At 36.4% G+C, this 21,407-nt stretch overlaps 1 protein-coding gene across 3 annotated transcripts in view; it reads left to right on the top strand.

Annotated features, from left to right (window-relative positions):
- Igf1 (insulin like growth factor 1) overlaps positions 1 to 11,444 on the top strand; it is a 73,951-nt gene extending 62,507 nt beyond the window's left edge. For all 3 annotated transcript variants that reach the window (XM_046429347.2, XM_046429348.2, XM_046429349.2), the window contains one exon: positions 5,207 to 11,444. In XM_046429347.2, coding sequence (XP_046285303.1) covers positions 5,207 to 5,232 — 26 coding nt within the window. In that variant the 3' untranslated portion in view covers positions 5,233 to 11,444. The remainder of the gene's footprint in view (positions 1 to 5,206) is intronic.
- Positions 11,445 to 21,407: the final 9,963 nt, after the last annotated feature.

Here is a 21,407-nt window from a genome sequence, read left to right as displayed (position 1 = left end):
GTTTCCAAGCAATAGCATAAAGTGGGGCAGAATTAACACTGTGTCCAGTAAGTACACACCTCTCTCTTTCTGCAAAAGAAACAGCTACTTACCTGAGACATACAGATCTCTTGAATTCTGCACCTTGTCCTTTAGTTTTAAAGTCACATCCAAATGCCCTGAGTAAATCTCATGACACTCACTCAGCTTGGCCCCCAGAGATGAAAGGATGACCTAGCTCTCCTGGAATTTGAACTTGTGAAGTTAAAAAGATATCACAGTTGACACTGAGACATCTAAATCATCCTTCACAATTTCACACGTTCCCAGGCCAAACCAGGAAAAAAGCACATCCTTCCAACAAGTGACGAGCTAAGATCTGGGCCATTTCTCCATCACCCACTGCTCTTTTTCCTCTATTTTACCCTTTTGGGGAAAAGGTCAATGCTAAGTTAATACTTTATGATTTACAACAGGCAGTAAATGTTCCATGCTGGACAGTATTTACCCAGTATTTTTTTATAGGATGCCAGATTTTTCCAGACTTTCTCTCATACAATAGTTAACTTGTTTGGAGTGGGTGGAGAAGGAAACATAGTCATTGAAAAGACCACTGCTTCCTCCTTGAAATCTAAAGAGTCTATTATAATTCTTCTTTCAGAATCTGTCTTTCGGGCCAAATCTCCTACAGATTAGGGAGAAGAGAAGTGGTTATGCTATCTAAGAGTTCACTTTCACTAACTGAATACTGTGCTACTAGATCTCTATAAATAATCACACAAAGAAGCCCATCTCACATCAGTAGAAAGAGAGGGCACCCAGCCACCTAGATCAGTCTTCTACCCACCAGACAGTACCTTCTTCTCCAAAAAAGCCCCTAACAGCAGCTGTAATCATGGGCAGCTCAGAGCATTATTGGCCATTGCTATTGGGAAGACTTTTGGACTTTGAGACACCAAGTACAGTTTTCAGTCTTGGGGAGATAGTACAGCAGAATGGCTAACATGATAAGCTCCAGAATCAGAAGGAACCAGCACAAATCCCAATCTCTGCTCCATCTTCTCTATATGTTTATCCATTCAAAGCTTCAGACTCCTTAAAGGTCAAATGGTCAAAATACTCATACCCACCCCTAAAGGACTATAAGAATTACATCAGAAAAATATTTTCTTTTTTAAAAAAAATTATTTATTTTTGCATTAAAATTCTTAATACACCATTGTATCATAATTTATCACATCTCTGATTATATATAAGGTATGTTGACACCAAATTCACATCTTCATACATGTATTTTGTATAGTAATGAGGGTCTCCTTTCACCATCCATGCTATTCCCCTTCTCCCTCCCTTTTCCTCCCACCCCTATTCCCTATCTAGATACAGAAAATATTTTCAATGAGCATGCATAGTACAATCCCCAGCACATAATAAATGCTCGTGTGATGGGTACTATTAGTATCAGTTCTGGGCTTATCAACTTGTTCCTATGTTATTTTAAGCACATCACTAAATTCTAAGCTTATTAATGGGGCTGATGTGAATAACATGACTTCACCAGGTAGTTTGAGAAGATTGAGTGAGATTATCCGCAAACTATAAAGCTTCTGCAAATGTGAAGATGATTATTATTTTCATTGTTATTAGCCTTCAATGATCTTCTTCATTGGAAAGTTAATGGATAACTTTCCAGAGGAAAGCTTGGAGCTAGGATAAGAACCAGAATGTAATGGGAGACAGTGAATGGCCACCTCAGGGTGGAGGTACCCATGTGCAATAATGTAAATTGCAAATCTATTTCTTTCCCAGCTTATTCCCTGATGAGTTGGTTAACCCTCCCTTCAAAAGGGTTAACCAACCCCAGTAAACTGGAAGACCGATATTTTTAAAAACAATCTTACCTTCCCTGGTGTCAATAGGAAACAGTATTTACTCACTACTGTTTTCCTTTCAAAAATCTGTCTAGTTGCATACTAGAAACAGCTTCAGCTGGTTTGTTTGTCTTGGACAAGCTGCTGAAGTGAAAAATTTTTGCTTGGCTGAATGTGGGACAGTTTCATAACCCTTTAAGAAGTGCATTGAAGGTGGTGCCAGCTCAGGACGAGGACAGCCGCTCCTTGCCTGCCTACACTTGCCACCCATTGTCAAGGGTGGCGGCATAATTAAATTAAGACAATGAGCAAAGCAACAGATGCATCTGAGACCAAGTCCCTGAGTGCTTTTGTTTAGTCACTGTCATTGTCTGCAACAAAAAAGTCACATGTGAGAGCCTGGGAAGAGAGCCAGATGCAAACCAGACAACATCCCAGCTGGTTTGAATGGCCTTCACCGTACGTGTGTGTGCATGAGAACCATGCTACTTGGAGCAGTGCTGGGTGAGTTTCAGCCCATAGCTCTGCTGTGACGCTGAGACAGGCTCAGAAGAAAAAGTCCAGAGGATACCTCTGCTCAAACCTCACACTTTCAACCTTCTGCTTTAGGAGCAAAGAAAAGAATATCTGTTGGAAACAAAAGATAAGATCTATATGATGTGTCTAGCTAACCTCAATGTTTTTGCTACAGCACTAATGAATTTGAAGAGCAGAATACAGAATATACCTGTTGTCTTCTACAAATCTGTAATTAATTCAGTTTGCAAGGAAAACTGGGAATTAAACATCTTGCAGAGCATTGTTAACATATCATTCAGTATTTTTTTTTAGTTTGGGCATGTCAGATTCCTAAGAATATTTGTTTTAAGCTGGTATGCATCTTAAATAGGAAAAAAAAGATAAAACTCAAATTAGAATATATCTCTTCTTGTTAGTTAATTTGGTTTATAGTTTGGCGGAAAGGTGGTAGCCTTCAAAATAGTTATTTAGGGACTTACATGAGATACATCCCATCAGCAGGGTCAACACAGAAATTTTTCAAGGAGTTTGGGAACATTTGTGTTTTAACTCTGTGGGCCCATATGTCTTTCTTTCATTTTCTTAACTACTATTTTTTAAAAAGCAATATTCATAGCTGCAATACATAGCAATAAATGCATGTTAAATAGATTTGGTAAAAGGTGTATGCTATTTGAGAAAAAAAGTGCCAGGATTTTAAATAGAAAGCATTTTGAGGATTCTATTCAAGTGCCTAGTTTCTTCGCATCAGCTTCTTTTGCAGTGGCCACTGAGCTAGACTCCTTCATCAATGTTTTCATACAGTGATGCCATCTGCCTTTCATTCAGTCAGTTCAGGGATATCAACCTTCAACTGGAATTGCTAGCTGCCTTTCATGAAGGACTTGGTGGTAAAACTCTATAATGTTCCAGGCAGAACTGAACACATATAAGAAAAATTGCCAAATCCCTGTGGGTCTTGGCCAACAGGTATTATTTCTAAGGAATGGTAGGTGGGTTTTCTCCCATTTCATCCTTAAAACTTCTCTCGTTGCTCTAGGTCTCAGTTCTGAGCAGCACTAAGGACTCTTAGTTCCTAACAGTGTTGTGTTTGGGTGGGTGATCATAACTTAAGCCAGAGGAAAAGTTTGGAGATTCTGGTCATCGTTATAAGAACCACTGGTTTGGGGTCTTAGTGAAAACATGTTTTAAGGATGAGGATAAGAATTCTTGAACTCCATTTTGTAATTGTACATTATGTCCCCCCATAGAAGATTCTCTGGCTAGAAGCAAAACCAAGAAAAGAAGTGCTTTAAGTGTGTGCATGTGAATAACATTTTAGTTCACATCTCATTATATGACTAAATACAGTGCTATTTAAATTGATTCAAGGCTAAAATAAGAACTATAGAAAAAGTCGAATGACTTGGTTTTGCACACCGTGAAGGAATCCCTCGTACTCATGTGATTCATCCTATAGATATTTTTTGAGCACCTGCAATATCCTAGGCCCTGTTTTAGACTCTGCAGTGTCACAGTGTCCTTGCCCTCATAGAGCTTCGATTCTAAATGAAACTCCAAATTCCTTAGCTAATAGCCTTGTTTGTCAGTGAGTGAATGGTATCACCAAAGCACAGAACTCAGGATATTTGGTCTTAGAATAGTTACTTTGCAATACAGATGACATAAATAATAAGAGCAAACAAAGAGTAACTGAAAATAGTAACAGCTAATACTTATGTAGTGCTTATCATGTGCCAGACTAGTATTAAGTGCTTTTATTATACATGAATCCTTTCATCTTTAATCCTATAAGGTAGATAATGTTATTATTCTGTTTCATGAAGCACAGAGACAAAAGAGACCTCATTTGCACAAGTTCCCATGGCTGGAAAATACACTAATTAGGAATTGAGCTCAGTTCAGGAAGTCTGTGATTTTATAGATGACATCAATGACAAACTTGTGAATTTCTACTTCCCAAACTCTGCCTCTTTCTAGAGGGCAGGGAAAAGACCAAAAAAAAAAGAGAGAGAGAGAGAGAGAGAGAGAAATATCACCTTTTTTCACAAAAATTAAAACAGAACTGTGATAAAAACAGCAGAGGATGATCTCACCATCTGATTGATATGTTTGTTTTATTTTGTTTTTTTTCTAAGAAAAGATGCTACAGGTCAGACACAGGGATTTTCAGGATCCCTTTCCTATTAATGTGTGAGATAGACAGATGGGTAGAAATACACTTTACATGATTATATATAATTATATATTATAATATGATTATATATACATATATAAAATATATGTATGTGTATATATGTATATATGTGTGTATAATATATATATTACACACACATATATTTCCACATCTCCAGACATGGAAGTAACCTAAGTGCGGTTTAGCCAAGGAATTAACTAAAGACCTGTCCATCTGTATGCCTCTCTCAGAAAAACCAATGCCTAAAGCTCTGCTGTAGCTTGATTCATGGCATACAAAATACAAAAGAATGAGACCTCGTGTTAAAAACAGATGGGTACAGTTAGATAGGAAAAATAAGTAATAGTCTATTGCAACACAGCAGCCTGAGTATAGTATAGAATAATTGATTATATATTTTGTAAAGAATGAGAAGAGAGTGTCAGTTTCCCAGCATGAAGAAAGGATAGAATTTTAAGGGGCTAGAAATACTAATTACCCTGTTTTGATTATCACTGCTGATACCCATGTATTGAATTGTCTATCACAAGGTTCCCCATAAATATGTACAATTTTAAAATAGATGCACTTAAAACAATTAAATTAGAAGGGTCTACAAAACCTCACCAAGCTAACATCACTGTCTCTCCTTTATTCATAGGAAGTTCATTTGAAGAACGCAAGTAGAGGGAGCGCAGGAAACAAGAACTACAGAATGTAGGAAGAGCCTCCTGAGGAGCCAAGAATGACATGTCACCACAGGATTCCTTGCTCTGCGCGAGTTACCTGTTAAACATTGGAACACCTACCAAAAAATAAGTTTGATAGCATTTCAAAGATGGGCATTTCCCCCAAGGAAATATACAAGTAAACATTCCAACATTGTCTTTAGCAGTGATTGTTAAAAGATTTGCACCTTGCAAAAACAGTCCTGGAGTTGATAGATTGCTGTTGATCCTATATCAATCATGTTCTATAGAGAAAAATATATATATCTTAGTCCCTGCCTCTTAAGAGCCACAGATGCATGGGTGTTGTTCAGACCCAGCTGCCCTCAGTTCCTTTCTGAATCTTGGCTGCTGCAGCATCCATTCAGCAACCTGGTCCAAGTGGTTTATGAATTGTTTTCTTATTTGCACTTCTTTCTACACAACACAAAATGTTTATTTTACAATGTCTAATAATCTTCTTTGTCTACCCCATCACTCACCCTTTCATGTCATTTACATTTGTCTGATTTGGCCTCCTCAAAAGCAGTAGCAAGAAGTCAAAGAGCCCACCGATGTTTAACCTACAAGATTCAATCTGTGGCATTCGTACCAAATATGAATTGGATGCATTTATTTTAAACAAATAGCTTTATTTTTCCACATCATGCCACACACACACACAAAAAAAAAAATATAAGAACGCAAACAGTTGCAACTTTGAGGCCAATCATTTTTAGGTGTATGTTTGAAACAGAAAGTCTCTTAAACTCTCAATGGTTCCTTCGAATGATGAGTTAGCGTGCAACCTGATTAGTAAATTCTCTCTTTTTATTTTTTCCATGTAGAGCACTATGTAAATTTAGCATATCAATAATACAGGATATATCAAACAGTATGTAAAACTTTGTTTTTTAGTACAATGGTGCTATTTTGTAGTTTGTTATATGAAAGAGTCTGGTCAAAACGGTAAAAGGCGAAAGCAAAGCAGGAGGGAAAGCCTGGAGCCAAGGATGGTACCAAGGGGAGGGAAACTGGAAATTCCATCCATTTAGGAAAGAGGGCAAAGTCCCCCAATTATGCCTCCAGAGGAATTTAACATGCAAAACACCAATGCAAATTCGACTGGCACGTCCAGAGAGGAAGCCGTGGAATGGAAAAAGCAAAAGGCTAGGAATTTTAACAGTCCTGGTTTCTGTTTCTTGCCAAAGAAACAAACATCCAGCTCTGCCACAGACTCACCACTGTGTGACCTTGGGCAAGTCGCTTCACCTCTCTGTGCCTCAGTTTCCTCATCTGCAAAATGGGGGCAATATGTCATCTACCTACCTCAAAGGGGTGGTATGAGGGTCAAAAAGATGAAGCTTCAGATTTTTATCCTGGGTTGTTGGAGGGCGCAACACCAGAGCCCTTGAATTGCTGGGATATATGGAATTCTACAAACAACCCATTCACAACATGGCTAGAGGGTTATTAACCAAATGTTTTTATGAATATAAGTGAAAAGAGAGAAAGGAAAAGAGAACAGTGGAAAAACAAAAAGATTTCTACCAATGAAAGGGTAATCAATCGATCACTCCATTTGTTAAGTTCTTAACTGATTTTTTCCAAGCGATTGCCTTCTGTCTAGTAGCACCTCTTTAAATGTGACAAATAATATTCTACTCATTTGGAAAAACACACTTTTCTTGCTTCTTAGAAAATATAAGAAAAATGGCCCAAGATTTTAAATATTGAAATAATATCCACTAAAATATCACATAGTTACTTTCTTTAATGGACTTTCTTCTTATCCTTAGTTGTATATATACACACGTATTTTATTTTTGTGAAAATATGCTGACTAGATTTGGTAATTAAGAGACAAAAAATTCCTCCTCAACCTTGAAATTTCTCCTCATATCTGATTAGAAGAGTGATTCCGAACTTTCTGTGAATGTCTTACACATTCAACTGAACATTGATATTAAGAAAATCCAAAAATGAGGACAGCCCCCCAAAATGCTCCCTGTCTATGGATCAGGATTTTCCTTTTAGAACAATGAACTATCCAGCATTCAGATATTTTTATCTGCCTTAGATTTTTTTTGGTGAAAAGCACACAATTTGAGTATGTCATGTAAATTTTTATCTTTTATGTTCTTGGAAAGTATATATGAAAAACAAAAATGACATCTTTAGGTTTTGGGGTTTTCTTTCTTTCTACCTTTCTTACTGGTCTCCTCAAGTTTAATAGGCCAGGAAAAAAAAAAGAAAGAAAGACTTCCTGAATCTCTGATAATATGCAAAAAGAAGGTCTTATTCAGTGGAGTGTTCCTGTTCAGTCAACTAGCATCTTAACACTCAGTCCTCAGAGCCATTTGAATCCAGTGCCTTGGGGATGCTGAGTAAGGCTCTGATCTCTATGGAGAGATGTCAAAAACAAACAAACAAAAAAACCTATAAATTGGTTTTGCTCTCTGCCTGTTTTCTAGACGAGGATTCTATGGAATGAGATGCTAGACCTAAGCATCTCTCCAAGATGGCTCTTCTGATTTTTATTTCTTGTTCCCAGTGTATACCTTTTAAAATTGCTGAGTCCCAGAAAAACTTCACAGGCATTCTTCCACAGATTTATGGGTTTCTTGACATAGTTGGATATGATAATTCTAAGGGTGACTGTGACATGTTTTATTCATTTAATTCTACATGCAGTCAAAAATATCCCAATGAGGAAAGCTTCAATATGTGATACCATGTCATTTTTTAAAACATTTTCCAATACATAATTCCCTCCAGCTGGATCCTAAATCAACAAATAAAAATTAATTAGACTAGCCCACCATTTTACTTTCAAATGAATTAAGACAAATAGATGTTATTGCTGCAATTCAATTGATTATTGCCACAGAATGGCTCAGGATTGACAGGAAAGAAGCACCTAGAACTTCACAGCTCAAAATTTTACCCACTTTGCTATGGAGTTATATTTCTTTAGTACTTAGAAATGGGGCAATTTTCAGTTGTTTATAAAAAGAATGACAAAAATTGGTAGGATGAGTTTTCAATGGATAGGTTTATTTCCAATGTAATTGACAGTATTCCACACCTCTGTCAATTTTTGGTTTCTCTTCCCCAAATAGTGTAAAGAATTATTTGACTATTTCAAGATTAGGCAATTTCACTGGACAGGCTAATGCATCTCCCCATCAAAACTCACTCTTCTATTTTAAAAGAAAATCTCATCACCTAGACTGCACACACATGTTCACACGCTCACCCTAAGAGTCCAATGGAATACTGAGGGAAAAAAAAATCACTTCCTTGAAAATCTTACTTAAAAATAATGAAAACAAACAAAGCCTCCTTATGAATCCTTCCTTTCCCTTCCCTTAGAACATGGATGTTTGTATAGATGAAAACATCTCATGCTCTGTGGCTCCAGGGTTTCTGTTACTAGTTTATGGCTTGCAAGAATGCTTAGAATGAAGATGTAGCATATTTTGCTTTCCCATTTATTGTTTGGCCAGCAATGCCAATGTGGTGCTATTGTTTCTTTAAGAAAGTACTTGACTTAAAAAAAAATGAAAAAAAGAAAAAAAAAGAAAGCATAGACATATTTTTTTAAAGTACGAAACCAACAATTCTATAGATAGATGGCTTAATAAAATTGCATTAGATCTAGTCACACCACCTTTCAACTTTGTATCACTCACAAGTAAAGTGTTGTTCACCAAATTGTGAGTTTGGGGGTACTGGGGTAGAAGATGGAAATTTTTAAAAGTTACAAGGCTCCATTATTTCGTTGGCTCTCAAACTCAGCAAAATTAGCAATATTTCATCTAATCCAAACACTTTGATCAAGTGCTTGGAGTATAAAGGGAAAGAAAAAGAAAGATCTTCTAGGTAAATGGCAGAACTAGAAAGAGTATTCAGTTGCTTTTTGATTTTTTTTTTTTTTTTTTTTTTTTTTTTTTTTTTTTGTGCTCTGCTCTAAAACAGATATTCAGCAAGTGGAGAAAATAAAAACAAAGAGAAAAAAAATGCATAGATTCGCCAACTACTAAAAACAGCTTCTGCCACATCTTCCTTGGGTGTTCTTTGGTATGGTCTGTAGAAGATCCTCTCCCTTCTTCAAAGATCTCAAACAGGCAGGAGCTCTCCTAAAACACAATCACTGATCTCATTGGGAAATGTGGGAAAGGACTTCCTTATGAGATGGGGGTCATCTGCTGATTAAGAAAGAGAAGCCTTTATGAGAAATTGTTGAAAGAGATGTTACAATCTGTGAAGATGTTTTTGTTCTCAGTTTCTGATTTTTTTTTAACTTTAAACTGTCTTTATGAATACCCGAATGTTCCAAATGACTTGGTCCTTTTCTTCTTTTTTCATATTGGAATGAGGGGATGATAAGATTAAACCACATATACTCTTTAAACCATAGGCTAGATAGAAACATATGCTTGACTTATCGAATCCAACTATTTAAAATGTTTTGCTATTTTTAACCTTGAAAGATGGTCCTAAATTATTAGAGTAGACTCTGTTTGGCTGTCCTCATAAGAAAGAGCATTTCCGTTCAAATCACATGGATTTCCCATCGATGTTTTCAAAAGGTAAATCTGACCTATGATAAGGCCTCATGTACTTTAAAATACAGTAGAAGAATTAGCAGTCTTCATGTCCCTTCCCTGAAATGATCATAAAGTCCAGGATCTGAGGGGGCAAAAACAAAAATAAAATTTTTTGGATTCTTTATTTTTGTTTTTGTTATGTTTTGTTTTCAAGGCTAGTGCTTAATCTTATAGTACATATTTGCTTATTGCTATTTTAATATTCTATAAGACTTTCCTGTTAGGTATTAGAAATTGATACATAGATATCTTTTTTGTGTGTAACTTCTATTTAAAAAGAAAAGAAGACACAAAGACTGTCTAAAGCTTTAAGTGCATATGGTACAGGATAAAGTTAATGATTTAAATAAAAAAGTCCTATCTGGAACAATTTTTTTTTTTTTTTTAAGGAAAACTCTCACAGATAAAACAGGCCCAGGAGATTTTGAAACTGTCTTTATTCTTCTCCATCCTTTTTTTTTTTTAAATCTGCCTCAGAATTTTTTAGAGAGCTGATCAAGCTGAAGTCCTAGAATTAAAGGAACCTCTTTTAAAAAAAACATACACTTCGCATGGTCCCACTTAATGTATGATTACATTGATCTTAAACACAGTCCTTCTCTCCCTATTTTCCAATGTCACTGATATAAACTTTCAAGGGAAACTTAAAAAAAAATTTAAAAAGAGAGAGAACACAAGAGTCAAAGTGTTCCTGCCCAATTGAAATATGAGCTAAGATGGAAATAGAGTTTCTCCTACTTAAAAATCCAATGCTGATTCACCTTCAAAATGACCTTTTACAATCCTTAGAATACCTCTTTGTTCAAATTGCCCAGGCCTACAAGCAAACATTACTCATTTTCTTTTGCCCACAATGCACTAAAAATGTAAAGTAGAAAAAATGAAATTAGAATTCTAAAAATCCCTTCCAAGCCACCCACCGACCCCACTCACAGATTCATAGCAAAGTCACTCTGTTGATCCCTTACTCTGATTTTATTTAGATATTTATCTTGTACCTGCTGCTAAACACAGTGCAAGAGGGACTCTGAAACCTCAAGCTGTCTGCTCGCATCTCTTCTCTGTGTCTATGTATCATTAAAATGTCTATTCAAAATATCAAAAACTTTCAAACATCATGTAGCTTATATTCAGTTCACATAGAAGCCCCAAATAGATGTCAGATCTCTTTTTGCTAAGAGAGTTAATGAACTATGAGAATTGGGATTACATAATGTATTTTGCTTCATGTATTTTTATCACACTTATAGGCCAAATGTGATAAATAAACTTACGGACACTGAATTAATTTTCCCCTGCTTCTTTGAAACCAGAAAATAATGATTGGTCATTCATTGTATCAGTTTTAGTGAAAAGCATACTTTTATTAAATTAATTCTGATTGCATTTGAAATTATTATTCAATTCATTTATGGCAGAAGAATATCAGTCCTAATAACTTCTAAAAATGTACTAACTGAATCATTATCTTACATTTACTGTTTAATAAGCATATTTTGAAAATGTATGGCTAGAGTGTCATAATAAAATGGTATATCTTTCTTTAGTAATTACATTAAAATTAATCATGTTTGATTAATTTGTTCTTTTGGATAATGTTGGTGTAATGTGTCATTTCTTAAGAGGTCTACCGTTATATAGCATTCTTATTAATGAACATCATCACAACAAGTAAACAAGAAAACTTACCCAGAAAAATAAAATCAATCATACAACAAAATGGAAATATCTTATAGAACTTAGATTATATATTTTTTAAAAAGTATACTTCAAAGGATGTATACAAAGTAAGAGCAAGATAAGATGAATTATATAATATGTGCATCAATAATAAAGTAGGTTGAAGAAAACTACTAAGACTCAGCATTGAGTAATAACCCAGGATAGAAAGTTTTTGGCAAATAATTTTCTTGCCAAAATACCTAAACATATCTTTATAGAGTACATAATAAACAGATGGCATTTAATACACACCCAAACCAAGAGACTATATAAGAATGTGATCTCTCAGTATTGAGCTTTTATTTCAATAGATCTTTCTAACTCTTTACTGAATAGACATTGTGGATATCAAACTCACAACAGTATTCATAGTGATACAAAGTGTAAAGGTTTGAAATTTCCCTCTTGTTTAAAAGCACATGATTGATCAATTTTTCTTTTAATAAACTCACCATAAACTATTTGGAAAATAACTCCAATGTGAAAATAGCTCATGAACTTGGTACTTGGTTTTAAAGAAATAGTACTGAAGTTTTCTTTACTATTTACCACATGACCCTGATAACTTCACTCCCCATGATTCCCACCCTCACTTCCTCAAAATTTCTGTGGATCTGCCCTGGACCAATATTCCTCAGGCTCTTTCCTCCAAATGTCTAACTCATGCTTTGTCATTTTATCTCCCATGGCCACAGTCTTCTACCAGCTCTTCTCTACCCTCTGCTCAGGAGAGTATCTTTCTCCCTGCATTCACACTAGGTTAATCTAGTTCCACCCCTGCTAAAGGTTTTGTAGATAAGGAAGTGGGAGGCAACTGAGCACACAGCAGAAAAGGCATCTAATTCAATGTCAAACATCCATTACTACACATTTTTCAAGGAATTTCTGGCTGCTCACAGGCCTCCTGTTGCCTTAGTAAGAACTCTCCTCTCTTTTGCAAACCCTCTCAGGAACAACAGTGTTTCCTATCCAACCTTTCATCACCTCCCTTAGAAAGAACTTGCGAGAAAATTCTATTGTGTTCTTCTGCAGAGCAAACTTCCTCTATGACAGCTTTGCCCATGCTGGGGTGGAGGCAGAGCTGACCCACATTTTATTACTGAATGACCAAAAAGTGTTTTTTCCAAAACAAAGGAACAATTCCATTCTTAGAAGGAATGTTATCTTCCTCCAAAGTCATTTAGGTCAAATGACTGCCACCATTAAAAATATTATTTTCTTCCTGTCAGATCTGCATCAGGAATAATTATCAGAAATTGAAAGAGACAATAGTTTGAACAAGGTAAAAACATTGGCCAGGATTTGCTTCCCATCTTATTTGGCCCAGAACTTCTACATTAAATGTCGATCACTATTCTAAATATAATGATGGTTCATATTCGCTGAGCACTTACTGTGGGTCAGTCCCTGTGTCAAGTGACCTACCTACATTGTCTCATTCATCCTTAAAGAAAAATTTCTATGCATAAGACACGACTATGAACCCTATTTTAAAGACTGCCCAAAGACATTATTTAACTTTCTGAAGGCAACAGGCAGTCAGAACCAGCTTGAATCTGGGTCGAAGACAACAAAACCTGTGTTTTTATTCTTCACCATCCACGTCCCAATCCTGACATGAAAACAGCTCGGTGCACAGATCAATACATTCTCATTCAAATTTTGTTTTACATGTTACAGGCAGAAATAGAGCTAGTTATATCTTTGAGTGATAAATCACATTTGAGTATGGCATTATCAAGATAAATAAGCATTTCTGTATATGACCAGTGTTATCTACCCTGGCTTTAAACATTGCTGGCTATCATTCCTCCACTCAGCCACACTATAATATCAGTCCTGACAATGCTTCACACAAAGTATGTAACATCCAAGGGTAAACCAATCTCCAGACTCCTTGGGGAGGAAGGTTATGTCTTATACTCTTACACAATCCAGAAATAAACAATTTTCACATGAGTCAAACTGAAGCCAATCATAAAGAATCTTATCAAGGGCTCCGGCAATTATCCATCTACTCTTTTCCCTTGACAACTTATCAAAGTCAGTGTAGTCTCAAGGGTAAAGTTTGAATCAGAGCTGCTGGAAGAAAAGAAAAAAAGTGCCCTTGAAGCTTGGAACTTCACAAGACCACGCTCCAATGAACTTGTCCTCCAAAACAGCCTGTTAGACCACATTACAGGTTCCCAGTAGGAACAGTGCTGGTCCTAGATGGCATTTTGAAAACACATAGGGATACCTGGGGTTGTCACAATGATTGGGGAAAGTGTTACTGGCATTTATTAGGCAGAGGCCAGGCCTTTAGAATTTTCATGTAGGTGATAACCCTATTTATAATCATTAAGTGTAGAATATAACTCCAATTTATTTTAAAACTCAAAGTATTTTTCCATGATTTTAACACAAACTGGATTTTGCAGGAATGCAATTGCCATGTAGACCGAGGGAAGATTTTAGGTCTTTTGTTTGGAACTTTACCAAATGTTGTCGCCATTTTAGAAAATCCGCACCAACAATGGCAATATTGATTGTGCTATCTGAAACTCTTCAGTCTGTACCTAGCAGTCTGCACAGGCAGTTTTCACATTCACGATTCCCTACACGGGTGTAAACATCTGACAACTTCATTATGTTTTCTAGTAGAGTTGTGTCTGAGCATTTCTATCTTATGATGCATGTTTTTTTATTACAAACTCTTTTCCTTTAATTTCTCCTTTATATTACAATCTAAGCATGGCTCTGATTTGTCATGGTTGTTAAAATTGTGTATTTCAATGTAATCTATGAATCTCACTTTGGAAATTAAAATGTCTGTCACAAAATGTTCATTATAAAAAGTGGAGCTTTGGATCTGACAGGGCTGAATCACTGGGATATCAATTTTGACACTCCCTGGGTCACAATGACAGATAGATGGCAGAGCTTTTGCTCCCTTAGTCATGAGGAATCCTAAGTACAGGACTGAACTAAAAACTGGCCTCTTCCTCACCTGTTTATGGATAGAGATTAAGCCTCTTTGGGATCCAATAAAGGATAATGGTTATGGTTAATACAACATCTGGTTTCTAAATGTTCTTTCCTTTACCCTATGATGGGATTAGATGACTTTGAAAAGAATAAAGCGATCACTAAAAACAGAAACAGATGTAAATTGCATTTGAGACAATTGAAGCAGTACATCAGAAGTAACATTTGACCTTTGATTTCAAGTAAGGTAGGAAATGTGGCCTGGCAAGAAGGTTCCTCTCTTTAGGGAGGAAGAGAGTTAAAGATCAAGTAATTGTCCTATAATTTCCTAACTCTACTTATTTCACTCAGTGGCTCCTGCCTAGCCCCCAGCTCATTCAAATGGAAATGAGGAGGGGGGTCATAGACCTTAGTTATGTCAACTTCTCTATTTAAGTGCTGTGGCTGAACCTAACATTCTACCCCACACTGTTCTTCCCAACCCAAATCTTTAGAAGGTAAAAGGGGAGGGGTTATTCCTTGAGAAATTGAAAGAGACAATAGTTTAAACAAGGTAAAAATATTTGCCAGGATTTGTTTCCTATCTTATTTGGCCCAGAACTTCTACTTCAGCCACCCTTATATAATGTAAAATGCACCAAAGTACCAAAGTTCTCTTTGTATTTATTCTGGATCTCTCTACTTTAAGAGTCATTTGGAAATACAAACAACCCCATCCCTCTCCAATAGGCCAAATTGATTCTTCTTGACTGTTAATATTGAAAAGTCTCTTTTGGTATCACTAGACCCTGCAGCTATAGTAAAAGCTATAATAAAATTCACTACAGATTTATGCAAAATGTGCTGGTTGTTAACCTGTCTGCTTTTATACCTGTTTCCCAACATTCCCTTGATCTGCTCTATTTTACAGGGAACTACATTTCACAGCATCTATGCTTTCTGGTCTCTGGGTGAAGTTGTCCAAAGGAGACACAAGCAAAAGGTTGAGGATAAGAGGAAGGAAGAAGCCAGGGTATCCCCCCACCTTTTCCCTCTGCTTCAAATAGCATCTTTTAGCAATATGTGCAGCTCCTCCCTCCATGGTCCTTGTCCTCTAGCCCAAGAAGCATCTCATGCCTCCTGATGGACCTAGGTCTATCTACTGGTTTTTCCCACTGGGAATTCATCTCCTTTCTGTGTCTCTCTAGCCCTAGGCATAGTGATTTCCTGATACTGATATTCTCTGGGTGGGCTCCTCTCCCTTATTCAGCTACTCATCTCTTTATCACCTACATTAAATCCTCTCTTTGTTAATATACAGGGGTTATATTAACCCTAACCAATACAAATAGGAACAAGATAGCAGTTAGAAACATGGGTGCAGAAACCTGGCAGATGTGAGTTTGTGTCATGGCTCTGGCATTTCTAGCTGGTTGCTTTGGACAAATTAAAATGACTTCTATGAAGATCAGTAATATCTGTCTTATATTAATATGAGGATTAAACATTATCGTGCCACAGTTCCTAAACACCTAAATTTCTCAAAATAGTGAAATTTCAAAAACTAAAAGTAAAAATTGGGTGAAATGGACATCAGATGGCAAAATCTGTATTTAGCTAAAATAAGGCCATAAAAAAGTAATCATCTATCACCAACATTTGTCATTAAAAATAATAAATTTCAAAAAACATGGCATGGATATGAGGAGGCATTTCTTTTAATGGAATAAATAAAGCTGTATGGAAAACTCATTACACTGGCTTCATTCTTTTCATCTTTTTTATTTCTCTGTGGCTAGGTGAAAATACCAGCACAGTCTAGCACTATCTGTTCATTAGGTCTTGCTCGTGTAGTTTATTATCATTGTTTTTATTCTCATCACTACGGCTAATACTATTATTATTAAGAATGAGCACTCTAAGAATCTAACATTCCCAAGGTAGAATTATCTCCACTGACTCCTGGCCTCAGCTTTCTAACACTCACCAAGTTACCACCTTTTTCCCTAATCCAAGAGAATCTCACTTGGGAAAATACTGGTGCAAATCCTTACACCATGAAACAAATATAAAATTTCAAGTCTAGCATTTACTTTCTGGGTCAGTGTAATTCTTTATCTTCACCCAGCCCTTTCCAACCTAGCCATCAGAGCTATAAATTTCCCACATTATAATTTTTAGTGACTTATTTAATACTTCCAGGCTATCTCTATATAATACCAAAGTAATTCCTCATCAAAATAAAGAATTTTTAAAAAATGCTTGTCCCTATGCACCAAACACCAATAATTTTTCAACCATTTTGCCAGATTCATCAGCATATAATTGTAGCTATTCTTTTTTCTAATACCAATTAATTTTATTAGCTTAAAAATTAATTGAAACATAGTAAAATAATTACCATTCATTTACAAAACTCTTTGCTATTCAGTCAAATAACATTTATCGAGCACCTCCTATTTTTCAAGTCCAAAAAACATGTCTGCTACCATACAGAATTCTGAAAACCATCCTTTTAGATAGTATTTTTCATCAAACAGATATTAGGAAACATATCATCTACTGTTCACATGTAGTTATTTTTTTACTTTTAGCCATATTTATTCCACATCATAGTCTAAGATATCACTCTTATTGTTAGCAGTCTATTAAATGGTCTCTTACTTCTCAATCTTTTTAATTTTTCATATGTCAAATAATAGAAATATCCCTGGTATGGCAAACTCCAATTCCCTGTAAGAGAAGTGAACATATTTTCAAGTCCTTCGTAAGCCGGGAAGATTTCTTTTTACTCTTTCAAGTTGTGTGTAACCTTTTTTCCAAATCTTCTTTGGAGTCACACCAGGGGTGTGTTGGTCAACTAGAAAAGCAATTTGAAAATCTCTAGGATTGATTTTCGAAAATGCAGTATGCACAGAAACAGACTTCAGATGCTGTCCCAGCAGGAGCTGTAACTGTACTTGTGTGGAAGATGCCTTATGGGGGGCTTGCTAAAGGGCCATTCTATGGCAATCATCATTCCTTTAAAAAGAAAAATAAAACATTCTATGCTGTATCCTTATATGACCATTCACAAGAATTTTGAGTATGGACTTGTATTCCCCAGTAAGAGTACATAGCAAGCTAAAGCAGCCAGGTAAGGTAAGGAAGATCAGTCAGTGAAAGATTTTCTTAGTGTCTTTTGGCTTGTTCATGCCCTCCAAGGTTTGTTTGCACGTTAGCAAGACAACTCTCAAAGTCATACTGATAATCAACCCCACTATTTGCAAGTAGACACTTGAACAGCAAAGAACCACACGCTCCTGGATCCTTGCATTGCCTCTACCAGAGAAGCAAATGAATGTGGGAAGGCAGATGTGAGTGGACATGCACGTGATAGTTCCGTGTGCACTGGGTCATGATGCCGTCTCAGAAAATGTGATCTCTGTCCCAAGAGCAGAGGGAGAAAGAAAACAAGGCTTCCTGAAGAAGCAACCCAGATAAAGCCACTTGGAGCTATTCTTCCAGTAGTTTAATGGATTACACACAACCATGCACACTTTCTCACTGGGCCCCCTTGGGACAATGCTACATAGTTCAGAGACAAGTAGACAGGATTAGGGGTGAAGTCTGTGAACCATGGAATGCAATTTTCCTCTCCATGAAACTAACTGGCCCTTCTTGGGATCAAACCCATGACCTTGGGCTCGTTAGCACTCTATTCCAACCATGCCCAAAACAAATACAGGTTTGAAGCCAGAGGAGCTTCAAACCACACATAAGAATGTAATCAACGGAGCCACAGGGAAACACATAAAGTAAACACTTTCTATATAGGCGAAAAAGAACGGAAGATTTGGAAAGAACCTACATTCTCTAAATCCCTTAGTCATCTGAAGGCTTACTGGAAGTTTCCACTTGGACGTCTTTCAACACTTTGACTTTAGTCCATTTTCCTCTCACAGTCCCTACTTCTAAAAGCAATTTGCTATTTAGAACTTTTCATCTACAGTGCCATCACCCAGTAGACCAAGATAGAGTTGTTCTTAGCAACTCATTCAAGCCTCCAAAGCACATTTAGATCAAAACAATGACCACTGAAGCCATTGTTCAAACAATCTCTTATATCTCTCACCCTGCCTATCCCCAAAGGCCTTATCACAATCCAACTTTGCTACCTTCTGGAAAGTTGTAATAGCTTCCTTCCAGTTCTCTCTCCAATTTACTTTCATACAACGTTCTTAAAATTCTGCTTCACACCCCTCAAAAGACTTCAGTGGCTACTATCTCAACCTGATATCTTAGTTTTTCTCAATAACTATTACAACCAGACTACCTACATGCATCTTACCTTTGCTTGACATTAGTCCTTTCTTCCCTTCCAAACATTCAAAGGTTTTCCATCATTTAAGACGTAGTCACGCTCCAATTCTATTTTTCTAGGCTACTTCAAAGCCTGTGGGTCTTTTTTTCTATTGTCCTTCTAAATTCTGCATCTATAATATCATTCTTTAGGAGTCTAGTTCTCCTCCAATCTATTGTTAGGTTCTCTTCTGTATAATTCTTCTCTCCCATTTATACTGAACATTCTTGGAAGATATAAATTGATTTTTATATCATGGGAATTTACTGAGTTTTAATGTATGAGAGGCACTATTGTGGGAATATAATCATAAAGGAAATCAGATTTACTTGTAATGGAGAGATGAACAATAAAAATACACATGAACAAGGCACTTGCAAATAGAAAAATAAATAAAATAATAGGGTCATATAATAAAACATGAATTGCTACTACAAATTCATCTATTATCTGGGGCCAGGCAGTCTAATGTGGGAAATCAAACTTTTACAAAGTTAAAATTGGTAAAACAATTTTGTCTTGATTTACCTTTTCCACTAGCATCCCCTCCCTTACAAATACCATCCTATTATGGTAGTCTTCTCCTACATGCTAGATTTATTTCCTCTTTTGAAATTCAATCATTATAATCTACTGACTAAAAATCACTTCCACCTCTACCTGTACTGTCTAACAAACCAGTTATTGAATTCTCAAAATACTATAATTTTAAGATACATACTGGATTTCAAAGGTCTGACAGAAAAATAATATAATTAATATTTGTACATTGATTAAGCACCTGAATGAAAATATTGTAGTTGTAATAAGTTAAAAAACATCATTAAAATTAGTCTACTCTGTTTCTTTTCACTTTTTTATGGTAGCTACTAGTGAAGTTTAAACGGCACATGGCTAATATGTGTGGCTCTCATATTGCTATTGGACAGTGCTAACCCAGGGTACCTACCAACCATTCAGATGTGGAGCACTTCCAGCATAACAGGATTCAACTTGGTACATAACCTCTCATAGTGTCAGTACTTCAACACAGTGACACTGAATGTGTCCTGTCTCCTCCCAAGCTTACTCTATATTTTGGCTTTCTGACTTCCATCAAAGATTTCATTCTCATTTTCCAGATTTAGGAAGTCATAAATATGTATCTTTTCTCCCAGTACATCATTTTCTAAGTCCTGTGTAGGTCCCTCTGTAACATCTCCCTCTAAACTTATGCCACTGTTCTTAACATCTCTCAAAGGACAATTTTGTAGGTTCCTTGCCTCCTTCTTTCCCTGTTCCCTAGATGCCACTGCCAAATCAGTTTTCTGGATCCACTATATGGATACCAGGATCACAGAATGGGACAATTGAAGGAATCTTGGGAATCTTTGTAGGTTCCTTTCAAAATGAGATGGATGGATAAGATTTATAGAAGAAGTACTATCTGTGCGACCCCATCTATTCTGTATGTCACTTGCATAATCACATTTAATTGTCCAAACAACATTATGAAAGAAACATTATTATTACTGAACACATTTTTGGAGATGGAGATCCCAAACCCAGGGAGATTAAGTATCATAACTCAAGTCACAGCACTATTTGTAACTCTGGTCTCTGACCTCAGAGGCCTTGCTCTTACATTTTACATTATGTTATTACAATGACAGGAAAGTCTTGTAAGTTTCTCTCCTAGAAGTTTGCTTCTGTCTAGATAAGTATCTGGTTCCAATATTCACCCAGTGGCTTGGGTTAAACTCTCTGAGTCTTTTTTTATGACTTTCTTTCTCTCACACTCCAAACTGAATCCTTCAGCAAATACCATAATCTCTCTCCTAAAAAATATACCCCAAGTGGAATTTCCCACAATCCTCATACATATACATACCCTCATAAAGACCCGCCATGGCTCAAATTTTAATTTGGTTCTTTATTGGTGTCATGGGTTGAATTTTATCCCAAAAAGATAAACTCAAGTCTTACCATTCCCTTATCTATGAATATAGACTTACTTAGAAATACAGTCTTTGCAGATGCAATTATTAAGGCTCTTGCGATATGATCATCCCGGACCAAGGGCGGGCCCAAAATTCAATGGCTTGTGTCTTGATGAGAGCAGAGGGTGGGGGATTCAGACACAGAGACATAAACACAGGGAAAAGCAAGGCAGAGGCCTGAGCAGAGAATGTCAGAAGCCACCAGAGCTGGAAGATTCAAAGAAGGATTCTTCCCTTGAGCCTTCAGAGAGAGCATGGCCCTGCCAACACCTGGATTTCATATTTCTGGCCTCTGGAATTGTAAGAGAATAAATTTCTGTTGTTTTAAGCCTCTCAATTTATGGGAATTTTTATGGCAGCCCTAGAAAACTAACACACTCTCCTTTTGTCTTCTACAGTCTATTCTTAACAGAAATGTTCCATGTTTCAGATTTTGCATTAAAGGAGTTTGGAAGTTGAAAATCCATCCATAACAAGTAAAAATTCAAACAAACTGAAAATCAACCACTTTTCTTGGACTCACAGGAGAGGGGAGGACCCAAAATACACCACT

This window comes from Marmota monax, unplaced genomic scaffold, assembly GCF_021218885.2.
Source record: "Marmota monax isolate L192 unplaced genomic scaffold, Marmota_monax_Labrador192_F-V1.1 WCK01_AAM20220418_F8-fsc00051, whole genome shotgun sequence".
Taxonomy (NCBI): Eukaryota; Metazoa; Chordata; class Mammalia; order Rodentia; family Sciuridae; genus Marmota; species Marmota monax.
The sequence above is the reverse complement of the archived record's forward strand: the minus strand, read 5'-3'. Positions and strand labels throughout refer to the sequence as shown.